The sequence below is a fragment of the Lathamus discolor genome, chromosome 3 (genome assembly GCF_037157495.1).
Source record: "Lathamus discolor isolate bLatDis1 chromosome 3, bLatDis1.hap1, whole genome shotgun sequence".
NCBI classification, from domain to species: Eukaryota; Metazoa; Chordata; class Aves; order Psittaciformes; family Psittacidae; genus Lathamus; species Lathamus discolor.
In genome coordinates this window covers 2,951,022-2,977,284 of record NC_088886.1, presented here as the reverse complement: position 1 = coordinate 2,977,284, position 26,263 = coordinate 2,951,022, and the positions used below count along the sequence as shown (strand labels likewise).

Below are 26,263 nucleotides of genomic sequence, written 5' to 3'. Positions count from 1 at the left end.
GGATGAGGTCCTGCTCAGCAAGGCTTCAAAAGGCACCAGCACAAGGCAGGAAATTCAGACGTGGTGAACAGCACAATTCTTCCACCTCACACCAACAGTCCCCTTCTAACTTTCCCACTGTGCATTCGGGAGTGAGGCTGTATCTCAACAGCTTCCCCAACACACCCACACATTGTTCCCTGGGAACAGGATGTTGGAAAATTAACAGTGAAATGAGTGATTTTTTCTTTTCTGGGTTTATTTTTTTTTTTTTTTTAAAGATGAAAAGATTATTTACAAAAAGTGAGGCACTTTATAAACATCCTCTTCTTGACCCTATTGTGTTTCACCCCGTGAATTCTGGTATTTGCTTTGTACACATTAGGTCTTCCAAACCTTTCATACTTAGAGAAATTCTTAATCCAAAGCATTTGCCTTTCCTTTTACTTTTTCATACTTGTGCCCCAAAATAGCTGTTTGCTATGAAACCTAGTAAAAGTCTGTGATTTCACATTAATGACAGTGTGCCAAAACCTCCTAATCCTAATATACAAACAGTGCCAAACAAAAAAGCTGTGTAGGAGGATTCTGCAAGACTCTACAGCTGATGTTCTTGGAGTAACTCCTGATGACTCACGCATCTCCTCCCAGCCAGCACCAGCAGCACTGCCGTATTTTTGTTCTTATTTTCTTATTTTAGAGAAAGTTGGCCCCCTTTCATCTTACTGCACAAGGATGGTAAAAACCTCCTCTTGACAGCCCTATCCATCAACTGAGCAGGGTACAGTCAGATGAACGTGGTGTTGTACCTGTGGCCCAAAGTTCAGAAATTTGCTGAAACTTTAATAGTAGATGCTGTTTGCCCCCAAGACAAGAGGGACGTGGAGCTGTTGGAGAGAGTGCAGAGGAGGCCACAGAGATGCTGCGAGGGCTGGAGCAGCTCTGCTCTGGAGCCAGGCTGAGAGAGCTGGGCTGGGGCAGCCTGGAGAAGAGAAGGCTCCTGAAGGGGAGACCTGAGAGCAGCTCCAGTGCCTGAAGGGGCTGCAGGGAACCTGGAGAGGGGCTTTGGACAAGGGCCTGTAGGGACAGGCCAAGGGGAATGGCTTGAACCTGCCCGAGGGGAGATTGAGCTGAGCTCTTAGGCAGAAGCTCTTCCCTGTGAGGGTGCTGAGGCGCTGGCACAGGGTGCCCAGAGAAGCTGTGGCTGCCCCATCCCTGGCAGTGCTCAAGGCCAGGTTGGACACAGGGGCTTGGAGCAAGCTGCTCCAGTGGAAGGGGTCCCTGCCTGTGGCAGGGTTTGGAGCTGGTTGAGCTTTAAGGCCCCTTCCAACTCAAACCATTCCAGGATTCTATGCCATTGCGTAGGAAACATACACAATTTTCCTAAAGCTGCAGCCAAAGCTTCATTAATGCCTGGCTTTCCTTTTTTCCTTATTTCAGCCTCTAAACCAAGGACAGAGTGGGGGGAGGGAAAGGCAGAAATTCCCCCCGCATTAACAGGTTTTACTTCATTCTGGCTGAAATTCTTTCCAAGCCATGATGACAAAATGTACAAGTCAGAGCCTTCGTACCTATTAAAAAGAAACCCACAAAAAAAAAAGCCAGATGAGACAACAAAGTCAGTATGTAACCAACTAACCTCATGTGCTTCAGATCATCTGGTGATGTATGATCCCTACAAGTGCCTTAATTACATGCATAAGCCACTGAGATAGAATATGATGAAACAGGTTGGTGTGTAAGGATATAAATGTACGTGTTCCAAGGCTCTGAGGCAGGCCTTTGGCCAAGAACATACTCTGCTTGAAAAACGTGTTCATCTTCATGCCCAGCGAGACCTGTGACGATGGACGGCAGTGTGCCGTGTTGTGTTTCTCGAGCCTTACACTCTACAGCATCATTAGGGTTGGAAGGGAGCTCTGGAGCTCATCCAGTCCAACCCCCTGCCAAGGCAGGGCCACCCAGAGCACGTTACACAGGAACACATCCAGATTGGTTTTGAATGTCTCTTTTGAGACTCCACAACCCCCCTGGTCAGCCTGTGCCAGGGCTCTGCCACTCTCATGTAAAGAAGCTCTTCCTCATGTTGAGGTGAAACTTACTGTGTGTTAGTTTATGGGCGTTGCTCCTCGTCCTGTCACTGGACACTACTGGAAAGAGTCTGGCACCATCCTCCTGGCACCCTCCCTTGAAATATTGATCTGCATTGATGAGATCCGCTCCCAGTCTGCTCTTCTCTGGACTAAACAGCCCCAGTTCCTGCAGTCTCTCCTCATAAGATAGATGCTCCAGACTCCTGAGCAGACTCCCTGTATCCTCCGCTGGACCCTGTCCAGCAGTTGCTTGTCACTTGTGCTGAGGAGCCCAGAACTGGACACAGCACTCCAGATGTGGTCCCACCAGGTTCAGTAGAGGGGCAGCATCATCTCCCTTGACCTTCCGGCCACACTCCTTCCTGTGCACCCCAGATTACTATTGGCCCTCCTGACTGCAAGGGCACACTGCCAGGTTCATAGTCAACTTATCAGCCAACTTGTCATCAACTTGTCTATCCTACACCATGGGAAAGTGCCAGGTGCCTTTCATCCTGTGGTGTCCTCCAGCTACCACACTGCAAGGCATGGACTAAGTTGCACCAGTGCTAATGTGGGTGTGAAAGAGGAGTAGTGTATGAAAAGGTCTTTTACAGGGATTTGGCGTTTCTCATGTACAACTCCAGGGTGCCCTGGCACCAGGGGCTGATGAACTTTACCAAAGGGAGGATGAGGAGGGCCACATGATCAGCAACAATAGTGATGCTGAACCCCCTGCACAGGTCTTGCAGCAGCAACACTGGGAAAGTACCATTCACTTTCCACGTGGGAAGTACAATCGGATGCTCCCCTGTGATGCAGCACATCTTAACTCTTCTATGGAATTGCAGGATGGGAGAACAGTGGGTCAGGAGATGAAACTTGCAGGTTTTTGGCTTTTGTTAAGCTCTCTCCATGGAACTAGAGCAGCTTCTGCAGCATGCTGCATGCTGGTCTCGCATGCTCCTGCATGGTTGCAGCCAGGCCAGTGATGTCTGCTCAGGAGAAACAAGCCACAGTGCTTCTGGGTGGCTGGTAGACACCAAATCAAACCATGTTTGTTAAAAGCTATCAATGGAGTTTAATAACAAATCGTGTAATTCATAAGCCTGCAATGTGTTTATCCACTGTCACTCTCACAAATGAACCTATTGGCAATATACAGTTGCAAGCAGATGTAAGGGCTGTGCATGGCTTCCCTGAATTTAAGTTCTAATGCAGTTTCTGCACTCTCTGTATAACTCTTTTCAGCTACTGATATGGTCATAATTTATCTCTCGGCTGGGATTACATCAAAAGATTCCTCAGAAGATGATAAAAAAGCTACTCTCCAGGTCATCAATGAAGAGAACAGTTTCCTCAACAACTCAGTTATGATTCTTACTTACGCACTTATGAATGGTGAGAAATGATTTTGTGTTTCCAGTGGATGAAAATTCCCTTTCATTGTACAACTAGTTTATTAGCTCTTTCAAGTGTAATTCCATGCCTTACTGGGAGCAGTTTGTTAATGGATTTTGGCCTTAGTTATCCAGAGGCTGCCTCCAGATGTTGAATACTTTGGTATAAAAACCTCAGTGCCACTCTATGCTTCTATATCACAGTGCAGCTGCACAGGATACAAAGTTCTGTTGCTGGAATTGTCTAGTGGCAACCAGACTGAATTACATGTGATAACCATTGCAAATGTAAACCTTCCTGACCCTGCCCGTGTTTCCTGGTGCAGCAAAATGAGAGTATATTTGACTTCTGTATCAGTCATCAGCCAGGAGCATGAATGTAACATGAAACGTAATCCAAAATGCTTTGGTAACTTAAGACCCAACTTAAAAGTGAAGTTAAATATGAAGATCGTGGATGTAGTAGTTTGGCATCCTGTTCTTTTTCCAACAAAGCATTTTCAGTAAGCAGCGTGTATGATGTACTACTAAGAGCTGCACACTGACTCTAGCCAAGGAAACCAGTGCTTAAGCTAATGTATTGTTTGACTGTAAATTTAAATACTCAATGCAGACCTAATATATACAGAAGTCATTGATTTGTCTGCAGGAATTGAGCCTGGCACTTGCGTAAAATATGAAACTGTGATGTTTAAGCTAAGGAACAAAGCCTCTTATCTCCAAGAACGTGTAATGTGCTCCTGGTCATTTATGTGGACTAGCCACGGGTGGAGAACAAAGAGCTGTCCTGTGGATTTATAGGTCACATGAGTCTTTGGTGAAAGATCTTCGTTTAAAGTGATGTGAACAGCCTGTTCATTTTTAGTGCTGTGCAACAGTATGTGAGAGGCAAGCTTATTGAATTTTGTACCAGCTAATTACTTTTTCTATACTACTAGTGTTTTCAGCACTTTACCTTATTGCTTAAATAAGCCTATAGTATGTGCAGTCCTACAGTTTAATGTATGTATCATTTTGCTTTTATTTCATAGAATCCTAGAATGGTTTGGGTTGGAAAAGACCTTAAAGCTCATCCAGTTCCAGCCCCCTGCCACAGACAGGGACACCTTCCACTAGAGCAGCTTGCTCCAAGCCCCTGTGTCCAACCTGGCCTTGAATTTATAGTATTTGGAGTAAGGTACAGAAGTCTTGATGGAAATTAAGCTGCTTTTATCTCCTTCCTTCTATTTCTTGCATCCCTGTTTCAGAGGGAGTGACAGGTTTGAAGGAACTGGCCTTTCTGCGGGACCTGGCAGAGCAGAACTCGGTGAAGTACGGGGTGCCCAACCGAACAGTCCTGCCTGTGATCAAGGGGAGCATGATGGTCCTCAACCAGCTGAGTAACCTGGAAACAACAGTTGGCCGATTCTATACGAACCTCCCCAACCGAATGATCGATGAGGCAGTCTTCAGTCTGCCTTTCTCAGATGAAATGGGAGATGGTGAGTGCTTACATTGAATTTAGCTATAAAAGCATAAGAGATTAGGTTGTTTGCTTACATATTCCCAAATACACTGTAGTCTTATAAGATGATGCTTTTAGGTATGTTCCCAAGGCAAATATTAAATTAGCCTTTCATGCCTCTAGGTTCTTTTATCTGAGGAGGTCCAGTTATGAAAAAAGTGGTAATAAGACACAGAATAGACAGATTTAGGTTGGATTCTTATGGGTGAAATTTGTTCTTGTGTACTTGTACTTATACAGCATCCGTAATTTCATTTGTGGAGAGAAATTATTTGTACTTAGAATCATAGAATCATAGAACAGTTAGGGTTGGAAAGGACCTCAAGATCGTCCTGTTCCCACCCCCTGCCATGGGCAGGGACACCTCACACTAAACCATCCCACCCAAGGCTTCATCCAACCTGGCCTTGAGCACTGCCAGGGATGGAGCACTCACAACCTCCCTGGGCAACCCATTCCAGTGCCTCAGCACCCTAACAGGAAGGAACTTCCTCCTTATACCCAATGTAAACTTCCCCTGTTTAAGTTTTAACCCATTACCCCTTGTCCTGTCACTACAGTCCCTGATGAAGAGTCCCTCCCCAGCATCCCTGTAGCCTCCTTCAGATATTGGAAGGCTGCTCTGAGGTCTCCATGCAGCCTTCTCTTCTCCAGGCTGAACAGTCCCAACTTTCTCAGCCTGTCTTCATACAGGAGGTGCTCCAGTCCCCTGATCATCCTCATGGCCTCCTCTGGACTTGTTCCAACAGTTCCATGTCCTTTTTATGTTGAGGACACCAGAACTGCACACAATACTCCAGGTGAGGTCTCACAAGAGCAGAGTAGAGGGGCAGGATCACCTCATTTGACCTGTTGGTCATGCTCCTTTTGATGCAGCCCAGGATACGGTTGGCTTTCTGGGCTGCGAGTGCACACTGAAGCCGGCTCATGTTCATTTTCTTATCGACCAACACCCCCATGTCCTTCTCTGCAGGGCTGCTCTGAATCTCTTCTTTGCCCAACCTGTAGCTGTGCCTGGGATTGCTCCAACCCAGGTGTGCGACCTTGCACTTGTCATGGTTGGGGGAAACAATCTTGTCACATTGAGATGACAGCCATCACCATGCTACACTTTTGCAGGGTTCATCATTTCAGTACTTCTGTATGTCTTGAGGCCATACAGGTAAACTCAGTGGATTGCAAGCGAGGGAAAGCAACCACCTTAGCAAATAGCAGAAAGAGATTATTAGTTACTGTACAAAATTCAATATCCTTAGCTCTTCTTTTATCTTCTGCACACTTGGTCTGCCTCAAGCACTGGGCAGAAGAGGAAGCCTGAGCTGGCTGGTGACTGCTTGGCCAATCTGGAGTGAGTGAAATGCTGAATTTAGTGGAAGCCTAGTGACAGTTTCTCCACAGATTGTTCTTAATCTTCTTCAAAGATAGTATTACTGTTATTCTTCTATCCTGAAGAATATCTAAATGCAGCAGGCATCTGTAGTCTGATTCTTCTATCAGTATGTAATTTATACTGACATGATGAGAAGGTACACAGATCTTCCCTTTTCCTTTAAAATTAGATACCATGTTAACAAAAACTCTGGGTTCAACTAGATCTGATCTCACACTACATCCAGTATTGAAGAGACTGAAGGTGTAGAGATACATTGAGATTTTTGGGAGCCTGTGAGATGATGTGTAAGAAATGCAGAAACCAGTTTCATTTGTGCTCAGGATAAGCAAGCACTGTGGGGTGATCCTTTTTGGGTTCTTGCTGGGGGCAGGTTAAAGAGGTAGGGAGTGGTGTTGGGCAGCTCCCATGGTCCTGAGAGAGCTCTCTTGGCTGGACACACACCCAGCCTTTGGTCATAGGATCACAGAATCACAGGATGGTTTGTGTTGGAAGGGACCTTAAAGCTCATCCAGCAACAACTCCCTGCCATGGGCAGGGACACCTTCAGCTAGACTAGGTTGCTCCAAGCCCCATCCAACATGAGCTAATACTTGTTCAAGCATCAGCAGCTTAAGTGCTGCTGTTCTTCTTACCTTTGGGATCTGGTGCCCTTCCAAAAGCCCAGTGTACATGTTTGGAAGGTCGGAGTAGCTGGCTTTACCCTTTGCAGTTTTTGGGCAGCTCATGTAACATTTCTCCAGCACTGCCATCTGTAGAAATGTGACCATCACAGTGGTGTTAGGAAATACATTTAATATTATTTTGTACTGCTTTAGCAATTGAGCAAGTTTTGTATTTCTTCATTCAGGACTTTGCCTATTCTCAGTCTTGGCAGAGGAGGAGTTGAGAGTTATGCTGAGTTTAGGTTGCACATTTACTGTGTCTGTGTTGGGTCCCAAAACAAACTTAAGACTGTTTCTGAGCACATCTCTTCTGAGAATGCTGCTTTCTGTGTTTCATAACCCTGATAATTAAGCTGTATTATTACTCTCTCACAAAGCCATATCCAAGCATAATGGAAACTTGGAGCAACAGAAGGATTAGAAATGGTGCGATCGAGAACATTGGTCTCACCTAAATTTCAAAGTATATTTAAAACGAATTTTATATTGGTTTGAAGTGAAAGAGTCGTTGAGTTTCCAAGTAGCAGCAATGTAAAAAGGAAAGAAATAAGACATTACTGAGAGTTCTTACCTCATGCACAAGATGCATCCCAAACTGTTGCGTAATTATGGGTATGATTCCCAGTACAGTGGCCATACTGGGATTTAGTGAAGCAGAGAAGGTTTAACATTCTGAATATGCAATTAGATGAGCAAGAATTCATCCCTAATGTTGCTTTACGAGTTCAAATTCTCTTCCTCCCTCCTCCCCCTATTTTTCAATTGCTTTAAAGGAGGTTAAAAGAGCAAAATACTACTTTGGCTGTTGAGGCAAATGCATTGCTGATCTGTAAGGCATCACATCATAGAATGGTTTGGGTTGGAAAGGATCTTAAGATCATCCAGTTCCAACCCCCTGCCATGGGCAGGGGTGTCTCACACTAAGCCATGTTGCCTAAGGCCCTGTCCAACCTGGCCTTGAACATTGCCAGGGATGGGGCAGGCGCAGCTTCTCTGGCCACCCTGTGCCAGGTCCTCAGCACCCTCACAGGGAAGAACTTGTGCCTTGTAGACTTACAACAGCCTTAAAACGTCAGTTGTGGTGTATTTTAATAAATGGATCAAATACACCTTAGGTTGCTATCAGAAACATAGACATTAACTAACTTGGGCAAGTAGCTAACAGCAGCCAGACATGACAGATGACCTGCTCAGACATGACAAATAATCTGATCAGCTTCCCCATAGGCATGCCAATTTTTGTCCATATTCCTGCAGGGAATGCTCTATAAAAATTTAACTGCATAACATGTTGAAATGATGAAGCACATGCTCTGTGTCCTCTAAAAACAATTAACTAGATGTTATTGTTGATAGTTTTATGTTATTTCTCTCATTCTAAGGCCTGATAATGACTGTGAGTAAACCGTGTTACTTTGGCAACCTGCTGCTGGGGATTGTTGGAGTAGATGTTAATCTCGCTTATATCTTGGAAGATGTCACCTACTACCAAGACTCCTTGGGTTCCTACACTTTCCTCATTGATAATAAAGGTAACTTTTGGCTCAGATAATCTCTTCTACTCCCACTGAGGTCAGTAACCATCGAAAGGAAACTCAATTCTCATGTCTCTCAATAGTTGATAAGTAATGAAAGATAATATCCATTAAAAGATGTTGTTGGGTTAGTTTTACCTGTGAGTTGCTGGAGACTGTAGTGGATTCATGACTTAAAATTCCTGAGCCGAAGTTTTGTTGAGAAAAGACTTACTCCCTGTGGAGATTTCCTACATGTGTAACAGCTGAGGTTTTCTGCGTGTGTTGGGACAAAAGGCAAAACTGGTGTGCATGTGTGTGCAGCTCTTCTGATCCCAGCCTCTCTTTGCTGCTTGGCTCTTCGAGCTGTCTTTCATTTACACCTTACCAAGTTCTTCATTTGCAACTTCTTTGATGAAAATATTTGCTTGTTCACTGTTAAGCCTTTGCACAACCTGTATGTAGTCACTGTATTCTTTTCCCCTATAAATATTCATTCTGGGCTCAGTTGTTACACTGCACTCAATGTATGGGTTTGTGTCTTTCTTTTTCAGGATACACACTTATGCACCCATCCCTTACCAGGCCTTACCTGCTGTCTGAACCACCACTCCACACAGATATCATCCATTATGAGAACATACCTAAATTCGAGCTGGTACGCCAGAACATCCTTAGGTAAGGAATTGGGATGCAAGGCCAAACATTAGCAGTCCTTAGGGCACTACAGGCATTTCCAGAGGAGTTTTAAGAGAATATAAAGTTCCTTTTCCTACAATATCTGGATACTTTGATGGAATCTTCTCCCTCCCAACAGTTCTGGTTTGTTTTTATCGCCAACTTTCTTCATTTTATCATTTGGTGTGCTAAGCACCGGTTTCCATAACTGATCCAGAATATACTCCTTCTAATCTCTCTTCCATGTCAGGAAGATTTCCCACTGTTTGGCCTAGGTTTTTCTTTATCCTTTCCCTAATCTGAGTGCATGTTTTAATTCAAAATGTGGTGGTACACGAGTGTGTTTTCAGTGTACATGCACATTTTCTTCACCTAAAACAGATAACAGTTAATCTCACCATATCTTAGGATATTTCTTTAAATGCACAATACATGGATTTTTCTTAAGCACTTACTCAGTGTTTAATACAATGTTGGATGTTTTATCTGCCATTGTAGCATTCCCTTGGGCAGCCAGATCATTACAGTTCCTGTGAACTCCTCACTCTCTTGGCATGTGAACAAACTGAGGGAAATTGGCAAAGAAGCCTACAATGTCAGCTATGCCTGGAAAATGGTAAGGAACAAAAGCAACCCCATTACAGGATGGCATAGACTAAGTTCATACATTGAAGTACATTAATATACTGAATACAGTGAAGTAGTATGATTCATACATTAATATAGTTCTGACACTATCTTGTTGCAGAACTCTTACCAGTAACCAGTGATGCTGTTTGCTGTAATTTAACACTTTTCTTACAAACATTAATGATATTGAAGCTTTCATTGAAACTGAGCATGATGTGTATGCAACAGGCTGTATCATCAGTTGTAAGAGCTTTAGGAGAGCTTCTAGCAGCTGCCTTACTTTCTTCAGTTTTGAACATATCTGAACACTAGTCTTGACCCAGACAATAAAATGGAATCTAAAGTTAAATATAATCCTTAAATATAATCAGTGAGAAATATAAGTATTTCTCACTGATGCCAGAAATAATTGGCTACTTCTTTGTGCCAATAAACTCAAGAGGGTACTTGTGGGTCATTTCACAGTAGTAAGTTAAATCTAACCTAAACCATTAAGCTGAGCAGTTTTAAGAGATTACATCTGTCGTTGTGTAACAGAAATTCATATAGAAGGGTGTCTGGAGCTAATTTTCTAATGTTGTAATGCTAAATTAAATATCAAACACCCTTGCAGAGCAGCTGGGCAACTCTAGGTATTACTAGCCTGATGTACTATACAGAATATTTAACATATGCAGACCAGTAAAGCATGTGACACATACAGGACATATTTAAGAGTGGTGATGATAAAATCTCATTTTGGAGAGTTCATTTGTCTATATTCTTCATAAAGGGAATACCAGTGTGTTTTTATCAAGTGTGAACCTGAAGCCTCTCCTCTGTTAATGACACTTCGAAAAGTACCCACAGAACACTATTAGAAGTTACTGCTAATTGAACAACAAAATGAAGGTCTTAGTATAGTATTTTTTCCTGAAGACTAAATATTTTCTCCATAGACTATGGAGAAGATTGGGATTTTTGTACAGTTTAGTGGCTCTAATCCATACCAGATGATTACAGACTGGAAGGTCGCTGTATGGGACTGAGTTGCAATCATCAGACCACTGGAGACAAGTGTCCCCATAGGGCATATTGACCTGTGTGGCTTGAGCATGGGAGTTCTCACTGTTTTCTATAGGATTAAGTCCATATTAGCTTCTTTGAAAGGAGTTGTCTGTTTTCAGAGAGTGGGAACTGTGATCCTTGAGAGTGTGGCCAAGTGTGGCGCTGCCTTCCAGAACTAGCGAGATGAGTGATTAAAGAGAAGAGTGAATGTTAAACACAATATAAGTTCTGTAACTCCTCCACCTTTTTGTTTCTGTTTGATGACTTGCCCGATGTTTTTCAGGTCCAGGACACATCCTTTATTCTCTGTGTGGTGGTGATACAGCCAGAAATACCTGTTAAGCAGCTGAAGAATCTCAACACAGTCCCCAGCAGCAAGCTCCTGTATCATCGACTGGATCTGCTGGGCCAGCCAAACGCCTGCCTGCACTTCAAGCAGCTGGCTACCTTAGGTAAAGGCTCCTCACAATTCATCTGGACCACCTCGTGTGTGTTTCTGTAGAGTGTGGCAGTAGAAAGCTTCTCACAAAACCCTGGAAATACTCTTCTCTTGAGAGGCTTTTATTTCCAAGGCTGATTACCTTCAGCTGTTACCTTTCATTGATCATAGCTCCCCTGCTCGATGGCCAGCACTTGCATGGATGAACACAGTGGGACTGCTCATGAGAGTACAAGATAAATGCACCATGAGTGCATTTATCTAAGTTGATCTGGGAACTCCATCAAGTTCCCAGAAAGTGGAGTGCTGAGAGTGAGAGATGTCTCACCAAGCTTAAAACTCAGTTCTCTGCTCTCAACTGTAAAGCAGCTTATTGACAAATAACCTCAGTGAGATGAAGTCCCAGGCAGTCATGCAGGACTCCTATTCTTTTGACTTTGGATTTGTGCAGGTTTCTCATTGCCATAATCATTTAATACCATCAATCCATGTGAAGCCAGAAGTTGAGCCTGTAGGGGGAAAGTGAACTTCAGTGGTGTGATGGTTTCTAGCCCCTCCTTACCTGCTTAAATTGTTGGGTTACTGACATATTCCAGCTTTTAAGCTTAACCAGTTCTCCTCTACCTAAGTTCAGTAGTTGCTCAAACGTAACTGGAAAGAGGGAGAGTCTCCATGGCGGTATAAGTTCTAGTGTCTGGAAAGAATAGAGAGCTTAAAACATATCCTAAGAACATAGAAGGTTTTTATATAATTGTAGTAAGTTGCAAATTTTCATATCTAAGTATAAACCTTTGGGGATTTGCTAAACTCTGCTATATTATTATGATGACACAAAACTGGGAGGAGTGGCTGACACACCAGAGGACTGTGCTGCCATTCAGCGAGACCTGGACAGGCTGGAGAGTTGGGCGGGGAGAAACTTGATGAAATTTAACAAGGGCAAGTGTAGAGTCTTGCATCTGGGGAAGAACAACCCCATGTACCAGTACAGGTTGGGGGTTGACCTGCTGGAAAGTAGTGAAGGGGAAAGGGACCTGGGGGTCCTGGTGGATAGGAGGATGACCATGAGCCAGCAATGTGCTCTTGTGGCCAAGAAGGCAAATGGCATCTTAGGGTGCATTAGAAAGGGAGTGGTTAGTAGGTCAAGAGAGGTTCTCCTCCCCCTCTACTCAGCCTTGGTGAGGCCGCATCTGGAATATTGTGTCCAGTTCTGGGCCCCTCAATTCAAGAAGGACAGGGAATTGCTTGAAGGAGTCCAGCGCAGAGCCACAAAGATGATTAAGGGAGTGGAACATCTCCCTTATGAGGAGAGGCTGAGGGAGCTGGGTCTCTTTAGCTTGGAGAAGAGGAGACTGAGGGGTGACCTCATCAATGTTTACAAATATGTAAAGGGTAGGTGTCAGGATGATGGAGCTAGGCTTTTTTCAGTGATATCCAGTGATAGGACAAGGGGCAATGGGTGTAAACTGGAGCATAGGAAGTTCCACGTTAACATCAGGAAGAACTTCTTTACTGTAAGAGTGACAGAGCACTGGAACAGGTTGCCCAGGGGGGTTGTGGAGTCTCCTACACTGGAGATATTCAAGGCCCGCCTGGACAAGTTCCTGTGTGATGTACTGTAGGTTACCCTGCTCTTGCAGGGGGGTTGGACTAGATGATCTTTTTAGGTCCCTTCCAACCCTTGGGATTCTGTGATTCTGTGATTATGAGAAGTTCTCAAGTGCTTTTGTTTGTAGCAAGGTTTGAAGGTCTCGTGGTAGATTTTCTTAGCTATATTGCAGTGCCACAAATAGCTAAGTGAGATTAGACTGGAGGAGTTACGGAGGAACTTAACAAACCTATGGAAATTGCTTTGCCAATTGTTTAAAATGCAGGTGTTTTGTTTTTTTCTTTAACGTGCTGCCTAGGCTTGATTATTTTTCTATCCAGAAAGACAAGATATAAATGGAAAATATCCAAAAACCCCAGTACTAAGCTGACAAGTGGAAAAACTTCATGCAAAGCAAAAATGCAATCACATCAGAGTATTTGGTCTGGGAAGCAGATGAAGGACTGTAATAGAAGTTTGTGAGTGATGACTGCAGTACATCTGGTTGCTGGCTGTATGGTGATGTGTTTTAGAGGAATGTGAATAAAAGCAGAACACTCCACATAACTCCAATGAAATTTTTCCTCTGGAGACCATTACACATGGGGAAATTGGGTTCCACGGGTCAAATACTCAGAAAAGGAGTTCTCAGCCTTCAGCACTGCATCATCGCCATCGTTTTTCTTTTAAAAAGAAAAAGCTGTCTGGTACTGCCATTTCTGCACGACAAAAGTTCACTTTCTAGTCTGTTCTGAAAACCACCCAGACAGCTACACTGCTATTGGTAACCTCCCTCTTCTGGGCTTGTAATTCTCCATTTGGTCATTATCTGTCACTGAAATTCAACTGAAATGAAAGTTTTTTACCTGTAACTTTGGACAAGGGCCTGCAGGGCCAGGCCAAGGGGAATGGCTGTTACCTGCCAGAGGGGAGACTGAGCTGAGCTCTTAGGCAGATGCTCTTCCCTGTGAGGGTGCTGAGGCGCTGGCCCAGGGTGCCCAGAGAAGCTGTGGCTGCCCCATCCCTGGCAGTGCTCAAGGCCAGGTTGGACACAGGGGCTTGGAGCAAGCTGCTCCAGTGGAAGGGGTCCCTGCCCGTGGCAGGGGTTGGAACGGGATGAGCTTTAAAGTCCATTCCAACACAAACCAGGCTGGGATTCCATGGTTCCAAGTGGACTGACTTTGTGACTCCTGTATTTTGAAGCAAGGAAGGTTGTTCACATGCAACCTGAGTTTTGTCCATGCCTGGGGAGCCAAGTGGTGCAGGTGAATGCTCTGGTTTGGGTGGAAAACCTCCAGTTTCCTGCCCATGCTCACAGCTCACCCATGACCTGAAGGAGCTGCGTGCTTTGCGTGCCAAAGTGTGGGAGAGTGGAGGAACAGGCAGAGGAGTGAACAGTGCATCAGTGTAATTCCCTCCGCGTGTCCTCAGCCAGGACATCACATCAGATACCCTTCACAGTACAGATGTGTTTGCTGTGCTCTGTGTGCAATTCATTGGCCTTTCTCACATTTCGCTCTTTTCAGAAAGCCCCACAGTAATGCTCTCTGCGGGCAGCTTCTCTTCTCCTTACGAACACCTCAGCCAGCCCGAGACCAAGCGGATGGTGGAGCATTACACGGCATACCTCAGTGACAACACGCGCCTCATTGCCAATCCTGGCCTGAAGGTATGCCCTGGTGATGGAGGACATGGTTCCCTCTTGTCCCACACCTCCATCTGGGAGGAACACTCATCTCCTGATGCTCAAAGGGTTATGGAGAGGTGGTTTGGAGTATTGTTACTGTGCCTGGGGAGATGGCTGTGGGCTTCAAGGCCTGGAAGAGTGGAAAGAAGAGGGACAAGGCTTCCTCCCCAAGAGCAGGGAAGGAAGTTAATAAGCAGCTATTGAAATAAATACTCGAAAAACTAAAGTTGCAGTAAATTCTTAGCAGAAAAACCTTTGTTTTCTTAAGCACACAAATGAGAAATGTCTGTTTTGCGTGCAAGCCAAGCAGTGTTTATATTTACATGAAGTAAAAAGGCAAACCCTAAAAGCCTCAGAGATAATGACAACATTATTTCATTATAATAAGCTTTCCCTTTGCTTGGAATGTGCCAGATCCGTCTGGTGTGAGAAGACTTGAGACAAGTAATTGAGTTTAGATGATCTCCGATCCCTCTTTAGGAAACCCCACGAGCAGCTCATTATCTTTTCCTGCAAGTCTTAGAGGAACCCTGCTAGGTCTGCCTTTGTTTTGCAGTTCTCTGTCAGAAATGAAGTAATGGCTACCAGTCACGTCACAGATGAATGGATGACACAAATGGAAATCAGCATCCTCAACAGTTACATTGTGCGGCGTTACATAGCAACCCCCAATGGGGTGCTCCGAATTTACCCCGGTTCCCTCATGGACAAAGCATTTGATCCCACCAGGAGACAATGGTGAGTTTTTAGGGTCCCATTATCAAAGCTTTGGATAATCCCAAAGTGCAATAAGGGAAATAGTTGGTATCCATTTCATAGCCTGCGTTTGTTCATGGCCAGCTCATAAACTACTTAACTAGAAATGTTTTCATCCTTGGTGCTTAAATACAGCTTGTTAAAACCTTCCTTGGTTCTAATTTCAATCCTTCTTATTTCAAGTGATAGCTTCTGTTTCACATCCCTGCCATGGCAGATGGGACTATAAATATTCAGGAAATGAGCATCCCCTTCAGGATTAGCCAATTCAGGAGCATTTTCAGGTGCTTGTGCCATTTTTGGTTGTGAATATTTCAGTCTTTCTGTTTGTTTATAGCGGGTTTCCTTGCTCATTTACAGCAGGAATTTGCTGGCTCGATGCTCTATTAATTATGCAGCAGCATCTGATTTCAGAAAATATTTCTATCCATTACAAATGAGAACTGGAGACATGAGAGCGCTCTGGAGCGTGTGTGGATGTGTGCTTTGTTGAAAGGAGCCAGCCAGGTACTTCCACACCATGACGCTGGGCAAGGCATGAGCCAGCGGCTCCGGCTGCGGAGGGAAGGTTCTGAAACGCTCCTGGCATTGGCCATGCTGTCGTTCTTCAATATGTGTTTTCCCTGAAAATATCATTACCGTGGCTACTGGTTAGGTTTTCTTCAGGTTTTTGTTCTTTTTGTGATGGAATGTTGCTCTTTGTTATTAAGATAAATGGGGTGCATTCATATATATATTATATATATATATTTTAATATATATCATACATATCATAGTGAAAAATTTCTTCCCTGTGAGGGTGCTGAGGCGCTGGCACAGGGTGCCCAGAGAAGCTGTGGCTGCCCCATCCCTGGCAGTGCTCAAGGCCAGGTTGGACACAGGGGCTTGGAGCAAGCTGCTTCAGTGGAAGGTGTCCCTGCCCGTGGCAGGGGTTGGAGCTGGATGAGCTTTAAGGTCCCTTCCAGCCCAAAGTGTTCTGTGGTTCTATGAATCTGTGATGTTACAAATGAAATAAGTGCACATTTACAATCCTGTGTCTTCATTTTAAAAGCTCCTATATTATTTTCATTATTGGTTTGGGCTGGGATTTTTTTCTTCTCTTTCACATTTCCCCAATTTTCTGGGTCCGTGGTTATGAAAAGCCTCCATGTGCAGCATGCGATATGCCCTGGTTTCTATGTAAAGCCAAGTGCCAGTGTTGGGGAAAGAAGATGCAAGTAAAACACTACAAATAAAGTAGAAGTCAGTTGAGCTCCTTGCACAGCCCAGTACAGACTCATAGGTTAATGCACTGTGGTAGAGAAAAGCAAAGCTTTTTCATATGGAAAAGTGTTTCCAACACCTGGAATGTTTTATAAACTTTCTTAGTACGGTAAGAAGATAAATGACATGATTGTGGCTTATTTTGTGCTGAAAGTAAATTTATAAAGAGATTGCAATCACTTTCTGGCATATTTCTGAATTCTCTTGCCTGAATTCTGTGTACAGCATGTCATTTCTTCTCCATTTGCAACATATCAATTTTGACAGCATTTACTTTGTGTTTGGGACTGCTGGCACTAAGTCCTACGATGTTCTAGGGGGAAAAGATCTAAAATTACTTTAAATATATTCTGTGTAGAATAAATAAAGCTTTTAATGCAGCTGGATGCAACGAAGAACATTTATTGAGGTAGTCTGTTTTAGGTCTGGGTCCTAATCGTGCTTCGGTATCTGTTTACTATCAAGAAACATCAATTTGGTAGCACATTGTTCACATTGTTCAGAATTCAGTGTCTGTCTCTGTTTCTGCAAGGGCAAGGATGCTGTCTTAAAGGTTAAAGTAACCATTTGTCACTAATTCTGATAATTTCCTTTCTCTTCCCTTAGGTACTTGCATGCAGTGGCTAACCCAGGACTCATTACCTTTACTGGTCCCTACTTAGATGTTGGAGGGGCTGGCTATGTTGTGACGATCAGTCACACAGTCCATTCCTCCAGGTAAATGGTGTTCTGAGGTTTGTGCCAAGCAAGAATACTTTCAATGATCAAGATTTGCTTTGGGTGGGAGAGAAAAATGCAGGGTGACTCCTATGTGTTCAAGAACTGAAAACCAAACCTGGTTTTAAAGTGCTTTTGGTGACATGCAATATAACCTTATGACCTTAGAGCAACTACAAGAAACCTGGAGAAAGGGTCTTTGGACAAGGGTCTGTAGCAACAGGACAGCAGGAATGGCTTGAAGCTGCCAGAGGGGAGACTGAGATGAGCTCTTAGGCAGAAGCTCTTCCCTGTGAGGGTACTGAGGCGCTGGCACAGGGTGCCCAGAGAAGCTGTGGCTGCCCCATCCCTGGCAGTGTTCAAGGCCAGCTTGGACACGGGCTTGGAGCAAGCTGCTCTAGTGGAAGGTGTCCCTGCCCATGGCAGGGGTTGGAACTGGATGAGCTTTAAGGTCCCTTCCAACCTAAACCAGTCTGGGATTCTATGTTTAAAGAAGGTCAGTGTATAGGGTATGTACTAAACTTTTCTGTCACAAGTTCTCCCAAGTTTCAGAAATAGCAGTTACTCATTTTGGTTTTTACACAGGGTCTCTTCCAATACTGTAACTGAGCACGTGGCTTCTGCCCTAGTGGCTTCTCTCGTAGAAGGGTAAATTCTAACATGCTGGTGAATACGGATCACAAAGCCAGCAGAGCCCAGGTCACTGCTTTTCTACTCTGCTCAGAGACATCTCGGCTCTGTTTGGGATTTCCCACCATGGGACATCTGCCTGTCTCTTTTGGCAGGAGCTTTATGAGGCCAAACACCTGATGGTGCTTCTCAGAGAGGCTTTTACTTAAAGGAAAGGAGCACTTTTGTAAGAAGAGAAGTGCAAGTAATCAGAAATCTGATTTTTATCTAGTGCGAGATGGTTTCCTTAGCTTTAAGAACTTAGAGCTCCTGTGGGTTATTAGAGCATGATTAAAGAATGGTTAAACAAAGTTTGGCAGATGTGAGTGTGATTCCTGGGTAAATATGACCCCTAAAGCTTATAGTCACATGCGGTTATAATCCCCAAAGAGGTCTTAGTTTAAAAAGAAGAGGGCTGGCGGGGGGAATCAGGGCAGTTAAGAGGCATAGTCACATTAGAAACTGCTCTCTGGGTTTAAATAACACTGTTAGCTTATCTGGAACTGAAGCTTACCTCTCATTGCCAGTTTATGTACATCTTACTTCTCTTTTGGAGGCAGGGAATAGAAGGTTTATGCAAATGTTAGTTAATACAGCTTGCATCAGTAAAGCAGAAGGATTTAATGCTTAAAAATGAAGCTAAAACATATTTACGGCATTCCTAATGGCTTTTTCCCTGTTAGGAGAGAGTAGTAACTTCGTAGCTTGATGCCTTGTCATATACAGTTAGATGTATCCGTGCTGCTTCACTGTCATCCTGTTCCCATTCCTTCTCCCTGAAATGGGTAATGTGAAAAATAAGTTAAAGGCAGGGTTTTAGGATCTCTATTTATAAATCTACAAATCAGATTTGTCTGCATCTTCACTGCACCTCCTTAAAAGCCAACAGGCTTCAGTCCAGTAAACAGAGTTGGTTTTATATGATAAGGGGTTGCCAACAGCCTCTGCTTTGTGTAGTCTGGCTGTGCCATTCGGTATCTTCTTTTTCTCAGCATTTTCCTTCCCAGATTCAGAGATAAAATTATTTAGAACAGTGTTTTAAGAAGCAGCAAGTCAAAGGTGTCTCCTCTGCCATTAATATAAGGCTCACAGAGGAGCACAACAGCACACCCGGGGATTTGAGGACGAGCTGATCATTGTGCATCCTTCAGGGATGAGAGGTAGCTTGGTCTGGCCGTGCCATCCCAGTGCTGTAGGAAGCAAATGTTGAGAGTTTGGATGTTAGAAACCTAGTGACAGAGATTCCCTCATCATTTGGTCCAGCCTCAGGCTCCTGCACACCACCGCATAACAGAACCACTTCATAACCTGCCCTAATAAATATTGTTGTCCTCTGGTTTTGGGCTAAAATTCATAATCACTCCTACACTTTGGGATTTTAGGGATTTCGCAAAAGGCCTATGGCAGCTCCATTTTCAGGTTCCAGTGCTGAGGACTGAGCAAAGAGGAGCAGTGCAGAACACAACCACAGTGAGGCAGTGGAGATTCAGGTGCTAGAAATGCAGAAGCTGCATCCTACATTCACTCGTGAGGGTCGGGAGTTTTAACCCTAATGGCTGTTGCTAAATATCAAATGTCTGTAGGTGGTAGGGTGTATGGAAGAGTGGAGGGAGAACAGCCCATGGGGAGATGGGTCAGTTCCTGGGCCTGTGACAGGGGTTGGAAATGGATGAGCTTTAAGGTCCTTTCCAAGCCAAACCATTTTAGGATTTAGTGATTTAAACACAAAGAGGGTGAACTGAGCTTCAGCATGGAGGTGTGGGTTTGAGCTGGTCCTTTATACACCAAGGAAGCCAGTCCCAGGTCAAGTAGGGAACTGAGTAATTAAAATATCACTTATTAATAGAGCCATGAAAGCTGTTTTCTTTTTTCCCCCTCTCTCTGCAGTGCTCAGATGTCTTCAGGACATTCAGTGGCAGTGATGGGCATTGACTTCACCCTGCGATACTTCTACAAAGTCCTCATGGACCTGCTACCAGTTTGTAACCAAGACGGAGGAAACAAAATAAGGTAAGCTGAGGAACTGCTGCCAGGCGGGACATACCTGAACCCTTTTTCTTTTCTCCTTTTCTTTAGCCAGATGACCCAGAGCTACTTCCCAACCTCTCTTATTCTAGGATTCTGTTCCTTTTAATGGGTGTTCTCTGACAGCCACTAAAAGTTGCGATTGTTCTTCTCATAAAGATGATGTGGACTTTACTCAAGATCAAGCTGTCATCAGCCAAGCAGTCAGGCTGCAGGATTACAAAACCAGAAGATAACTTCATTTAGACATCACTGAAATCCTGGGCAACCCCCCCAGTTCTTTATTAAATGAACACACTTCCTATTCTCTTCTGTTTGTTTTCATTTTGCTATTTAGTTACTGCGAGCATGTAAGGATGATGTATTATCGCTAATTATTCAAACTATGATTATCAAATTACACTTTTGATATCTTTTTCTCAGAAGTACATAGCACAGCACTAGGCAGAAGTAGTGTGAGTTTATTTAGCACTATGTGGAACTTAACTGTTCCTCTGTAAGCATGGGAGAGCAGGGGTAGACTCTGGTTTGGATCTGGAGTAACTTGATAACAGGATTTGGGCATTGTTGTTTCTTTGTTTGCTTTTCAACCTTAAATTTGGGAAGGGAAGTGGTTTTGTGTTGTCCTCCAGTTCTTTTCTGGTTTGGTTTGGGTATTTTTTAATCTATTTTTATGGTGTACCAGAAAAAATGAGGGTTTCTGGTTTGGCATTCCTTCCCCCTCCCAGTTAAAAACTGCTAACAACCAACAGGGTCAGATGCTTTATTCTGTTTCCTCATTCCCTAAATGAGGAATTTCAAGCATATTGTTAAATGCTTTGTTAGACCATTCTAACGTAGCTGGACCTGATGCTTACAGCCTCTGTGTAAATGCACTGAGGGGGTTTAATGTATCTCTACTAAGCTTTTTCTCTCTGGAGTCACTCTGTTTTCCAACTACAAGCTTTCATGACTCCTTTGCATACCTGAAGTGCGCATTGCCCTCTAGAGAAGCTGATTGCTTTAAGTTATACCTGCTCTCTCCTTCCATGAGCCAATGGCAGGGGGCTGAAGCTAAATGATCTTTGAGGTCTCTTCCAACCCAACCCATTCCATGTTTCTGTGTAGGCAGAGCTTTACACAGCACACTGCCATGGGAATCACAGACTTAAAAGTGCTGCCCGGCCCCAGGCAGGAGGCTGCCACCCCACTGGGCTCTTTGGGAGCACCGAGTGGTCACATTAACCTCCTCCCATCCCCCTTCTGCAGCCACTGATTCTCTTGATCCCTCCTTCCCCAGCATGGCTGTCTGCAGCTATGGAAACGGGAGATGCCCAAAAGAGCACGGATTAAATCCTTGCAGCACACTGGTTTCAGGATAGGGGCACAGATCCAATGTGGTTTCCCTGAGATCAGATGGGAAACTCATGGGATGAGCTGAAAAAGGAGAGGGAGGGATGGGAAGGCTGAGGGTGAAACAGGAGTGATTTTTCTTCCTGTTAAAATGGAATGCTAAAGCAGGTGGTTATTAAAGGCAAGTGTGAAATCTCTGTTTAATTAGTACGATAGGAGACTAAGAAACTGTCAGAGCTTTCCAAGTTCATTATGCTGCATTTCCCATAGAATCCTAGAATGGGTCTGGGATGGAAGGGACCTTAAAGCTCCTCCAGTTCCAACCCCTGCCATGGGCAGGGACACCTTCCACTAGAGCAACTTGCTCCAAGCCCCTGTGTCCAGCCTGGACTTGGTTTTATCTGTATCTTTCCTCATCAGACAAGAAAACGCACTGAGCAGTTTTCCTTTCTGTTTCTAATCCATTCCCTTTTCAAGTCCTAGATGGTCCAGGCTTACTCCAACAGTTACAGATTTAAAAGCTGCAGGGAAATACCCAATATACTCTTTAAAGCCATTTTACAGTGAACGTGTTTAATGGCCCTGTTAGTTCAATAAATGGAAGCCTTTAAAAATTGTCCTCTGGCTGTAAATTTAAGATCAGGTTTTATCTCGTTGAGGTCTAATGGGAAGCTCTCTGCTTTGCTTGTTGTGGACAGGTGCTTTATCATGGAGGACAGAGGGTACCTTGTGGCTCACCCAACCCTCATCGATCCCAAGGGACACGCACCAGTGGAGCAGCAGCACATCACACACAAGGTCTGCCTCCTTTTCCTCTTGGTTTAACCCTACCTTTCTGAGCTGTTGAGGACTGTAGAGAAGCCGCTGTCTGTGTCTGATTTCAAAGGGCTGTTTTTCACTCAGGAGCCTCTGGTAGCGAATGACATTCTGAACCACCCCAACTTTGTCAAGAAAAACCTCTGCAACAGCTTCAGTGACAGAACAGTTCAGCGGTTTTATAAATTCAACACCAGCTTAGTGGTGAGTGGGTATTGCTGTCTCATTTTGCTTTTGAATGTACTTTGGTTGGGTTGGGTTTCTTTTGGAAAGCCTTGCCAGGATGGGCAGACAAGGCTGGAAGCCAGCCTGCCATGTGGGTTGGCCTCCGTTCACCCTCCCCAAACACAACATCAGCGATCTGGACTGCACAGGCTGTGTTTGCACGAGGAGTCAGTTGACATACAAGGGATTATGGATGTGAGTGTTGGCCAACTGCGGTTGGTGCCTGCAAAGCCTCATCCAGCATCATGAAAAAGTAGCAGTTCTGTGGCTTTACGTGAGGAATTTCCAGCAGTAGTTGGGATTTTTTGCTTTGGATCCTCTGACCTGACCTCTGGCTTCCAACCCTGACCAGTGTCACGTTCTGCTGTGACATGGGTAGTAAAGGTCTCTGATAACTTCAGCTTCTAGTTTGGTGTCCAGATAAATGCATTTACTGATGCAATGTACATGAGGAATCCCAGACTGGTTTGTATTGGAAGGGACCTTAAAGCCCATCCAGTTCCAACCCCTGCCACTGGCAGGGACACCTTCCACTAGAGCAGCTTGCTCCAAGCCCCTGTGTCCTACCTGGCCTTGAGCACTGCCAGGGATGGAGGGATGGAGCATTTCCAACTTTCTTAGGCAGCCTGGTCCATTGCCTCACCACCGTCACAGGAAAGAACTTCTTTCTTATATCCAGCCTAAATCTGCTCTGTTCCATTCCCCTTTGTCCTGTCCCTACAGTCCCTGATGAAGAGTCCCTCTCCAGCATCCCTGTAGGCCCCCTTCAGACACTGGGAGCTGCTCTGAGGTCTCCACGCAGCTTCTCTTCTCCAGGCTGAACAGCCACAATTTTCTCAGCCTGTCTTCATACGGGAGGTGCTCCAGCCCCTGATCATCCTCGTGGCCCTTCAGAAAATTTCATGTCCTTCATCTCTTGAGGATGTCCTTCTTGTGTTGGGGTCCTTGTAAGGTTTACAAGCCAAGAGTATTTTTTCCTACCTTCAACAGTTGTTCCGCTCAGCAGTAGCAGCTTGGAAGCAAAACTCAAGAGGTTGATGAAGAGGTTCCTGTGAAGGCAATTTCACTTGTGAAGGCCGCACTCCCGTGCATTTGTGTTCCCTCAGCTCTGTGGGTTTCCTTGGAAGGGGGCAAGTCATCAGCTCTAAACCAATGAGTTTCTTGCTATGCTGTTGACACTACTTGTGTTGTGTTCCTTAGGGTGACCTGACAAACCTGGTCCATGGCAGTCACTGCTCCAAGTACAGGCTGACACGAATTCCAGGCACCAATGCCTTTGTGGGAATCGTCAACGAGACCTGCGATTCACTTGCCTTCTGTGCCTGCAGTATGGTAGACAGGCTCTGCCTCAACTGCCACAGGTGAGCAGGAGATGGGAAATGAGGCTCCAGGCATTTACTATTTCCCTCTTTCCTGATTCGAGGTTTCTGAAAAGCACATTTATTTTGTAAGCTAAATGAAAACATGCAGGGAAAAACTGAAGTGAAAACAAACCAGTTACTTCACCTGCATTGATGGTAAGAGACACAGTGACTCGGCATCTTGCTAATCCTTTGCCATGTTGTCAGTGTATTAAAGTACAGGGTAGTTTATTCTTGATCCGTGAGGAAGAAATTCTTTACAGTAAGGGTGGTAAAACACTGGCGCAGATTGCCCAGGGAGTGGTGGATGCACCATCCCTGGAGACATTCAAGGCCAGGCTGGATGCGGTTCTGGGTGACCTGATGTGGCTGAAGATGTCCCTGCTCGTTGCAGGGGTTTGGACTGGATGAGCTTTGAAGGTCCCTTGCAACCCAAACCATTCCATGATTTTATGTTTTAATGCCGCAATAGATTTTGTTTCTCAGAGCAGTTATTTGTGGATCAGGCCCTTTGTTCAGCATACTAATACCCACAATTTTATGTGACTTGATGTGGTTTTCTCATTGAGGGCATCCTGGTGCTTGCAGGAGGTTTTGACTACACCAGCATCATTACATGTTTGTTGCACTGGCAAGAGCATCATAGAACAGCTTAGGTTGGAAAAGACCTTTAAGATTGAGTCCACCCAGTAACCCAGCACTGCCAGACTGTCTCGCTTTGCTGTAGGTTCTCCTCCTCCTGGGCTGGATGCGGGGAGGAAGGACAGATTTGAGACTTGTCCGCGGCTGAAATGTCAAGGGGTGGGTAACAACAGACCAGGGAGACTCTGCCACTGCATTATCCTCAGTCCCACGGCAGAACAGAGCAATCCGTTGGTCCTGTGGGAGGGAGAAAGGTGGCTGAGCAGCCTTCCCCGCGGTGAGCTGCTGCTAGAGCTGCACCGCGGGGTTCACATCGTGTGCGATGCCTGATGCGTTTTCTCCCTGCAGAATGGAGCAGAACGAATGTGAGTGCCCGTGCGAGTGCCCTCTCGAGGTGAATGAATGCACCGGCAACCTCACCAACGCCGAGAGCAGGTGAGGCCCAACCTCCCCTACTACACAGCTTGTGACAAACGCCATTAACAAAGTTACCTGTTTTTTCACACTAACTTAGACGGGATACAGGCTATATATATATATATATATATAGATGATATATAATAGGTAAAAATGATGGTTTTCACTGTGCTTTGACTACTTCTATAATACAAGGCTCTGCTTTTTGCCCTGCCATAGGAATCCGAGTTGTGAAGTTCATCAGGAGCCAATGACTTTCACAGCAACTGATCCCAGCCTTCAGGATGCTCTCCCACAGTGCATTAACACTCAGTGCAACCAGAAAACAGAGAGCGGGTAAAGTGGCCTTCTCCATCCCTCAAAATACACCGTGTACTTCAAGTAATTGAGTGCAAATAGCTCTTCCTTATGGTTTAGAATGGAAAACAAAGGTCTGATGGCAGAATGAGGTCTTACAGCACACACCAGTGGTGACTTTATGCTCCAGTGCAGAAACAGAAGACCCCAGGGTTCCCATTTGAGTTGCATGACACCATTAACAGCAACCAAATGGCCTTCCTGTCACACTTTGTGGTTCTGAGAACTGAGGGTTGTGCAAATGGAAGATTTGCTGTTGAAAGGACAACAAATTCTTCCTTTTTAGCAAAATGGATAGTGCTGTGTTGTTTGTCTGCCTGCTGGAGATGTGTGCGGGCTAAAGCGTTCATGGAATGTAGACTGTACTTTGGCTGTGGTGACTTGGGAACACATTAGAGATGGTAGCTCCCTGTCCATTTCTAGCGTCTTGCTTCTCTGTTCCACTCCAGCATCACATAGAGAAGCGTGGGGGCTGGTTGTTCTTTTGCTAGCTGAAAGAGGTCTCCAGGGAGTTGAGATTGCTGGAACATCTCGTGCTCTGACCAGACTTTCCAAATCCTTTCTTCTGTCTTCCAAAGGACTGCAGAAAAAGGGTGGAACCACAGTCAGACCTCACCACGCTGAGGAATGTCTTGCTGCAGGGGTTACAAGTAGGATTTGCTCAGGCTGAGCGATGGAGTCAAAAAACGAGAACAAACAGACTTGGGAGATGCATGCTGAAGATGCAGCTTCCCTGTGTAACTCCCGTGGTGGTAATTGAGCAGTTTAATGACAAGGTTTTGATGGCCAAATGTTATGTATGTGAGGGCTCGTGGATGATTTTGGCCTCCCTCTATCTCATGACTCTAAAATAGACTGAGCTGTGCCAAACAAGAAGTGTTAACATTTAAAGTACAAAAAGTCTTCTCTTGGTTTTTATTTTCAGGGATTGCTTTGGTGTGTTGGACTGTGAGTGGTGTATGGTAGACAGCGATGGGAAGACCCATCTGGATAAGTCCTACTGTGCCCCTCAGAAGGAATGCTTCGGTGGCATTGTGGGAGCCAAGAGCCCCTACGTGGATGACCTGGGAGCAATAGGTAACTCTGCCTT

The 26,263-nt window shown here is 44.8% G+C and overlaps 1 protein-coding gene across 5 annotated transcripts in view; it reads left to right on the top strand.

Annotated features, from left to right (window-relative positions):
• The window catches only part of LOC136011410 (VWFA and cache domain-containing protein 1), a 155,415-nt gene that overhangs the window by 120,355 nt on the left and 8,797 nt on the right, over positions 1-26,263 (top strand). For all 5 annotated transcript variants that reach the window (XM_065673140.1, XM_065673137.1, XM_065673136.1 and 2 more), the window contains exons 8-23: positions 3,303-3,452; positions 4,699-4,932; positions 8,393-8,542; positions 9,079-9,202; positions 9,701-9,818; positions 11,163-11,331; positions 14,433-14,575; positions 15,150-15,331; positions 17,219-17,329; positions 19,886-20,008; positions 22,054-22,153; positions 22,259-22,375; positions 23,597-23,757; positions 24,748-24,834; positions 25,036-25,152; positions 26,099-26,250. In XM_065673140.1, the coding sequence (XP_065529212.1) occupies positions 3,303-3,452; positions 4,699-4,932; positions 8,393-8,542; positions 9,079-9,202; positions 9,701-9,818; positions 11,163-11,331; positions 14,433-14,575; positions 15,150-15,331; positions 17,219-17,329; positions 19,886-20,008; positions 22,054-22,153; positions 22,259-22,375; positions 23,597-23,757; positions 24,748-24,834; positions 25,036-25,152; positions 26,099-26,250 (2,238 nt within the window). The remainder of the gene's footprint in view (positions 1-3,302; positions 3,453-4,698; positions 4,933-8,392; positions 8,543-9,078; positions 9,203-9,700; positions 9,819-11,162; positions 11,332-14,432; positions 14,576-15,149; positions 15,332-17,218; positions 17,330-19,885; positions 20,009-22,053; positions 22,154-22,258; positions 22,376-23,596; positions 23,758-24,747; positions 24,835-25,035; positions 25,153-26,098; positions 26,251-26,263) is intronic.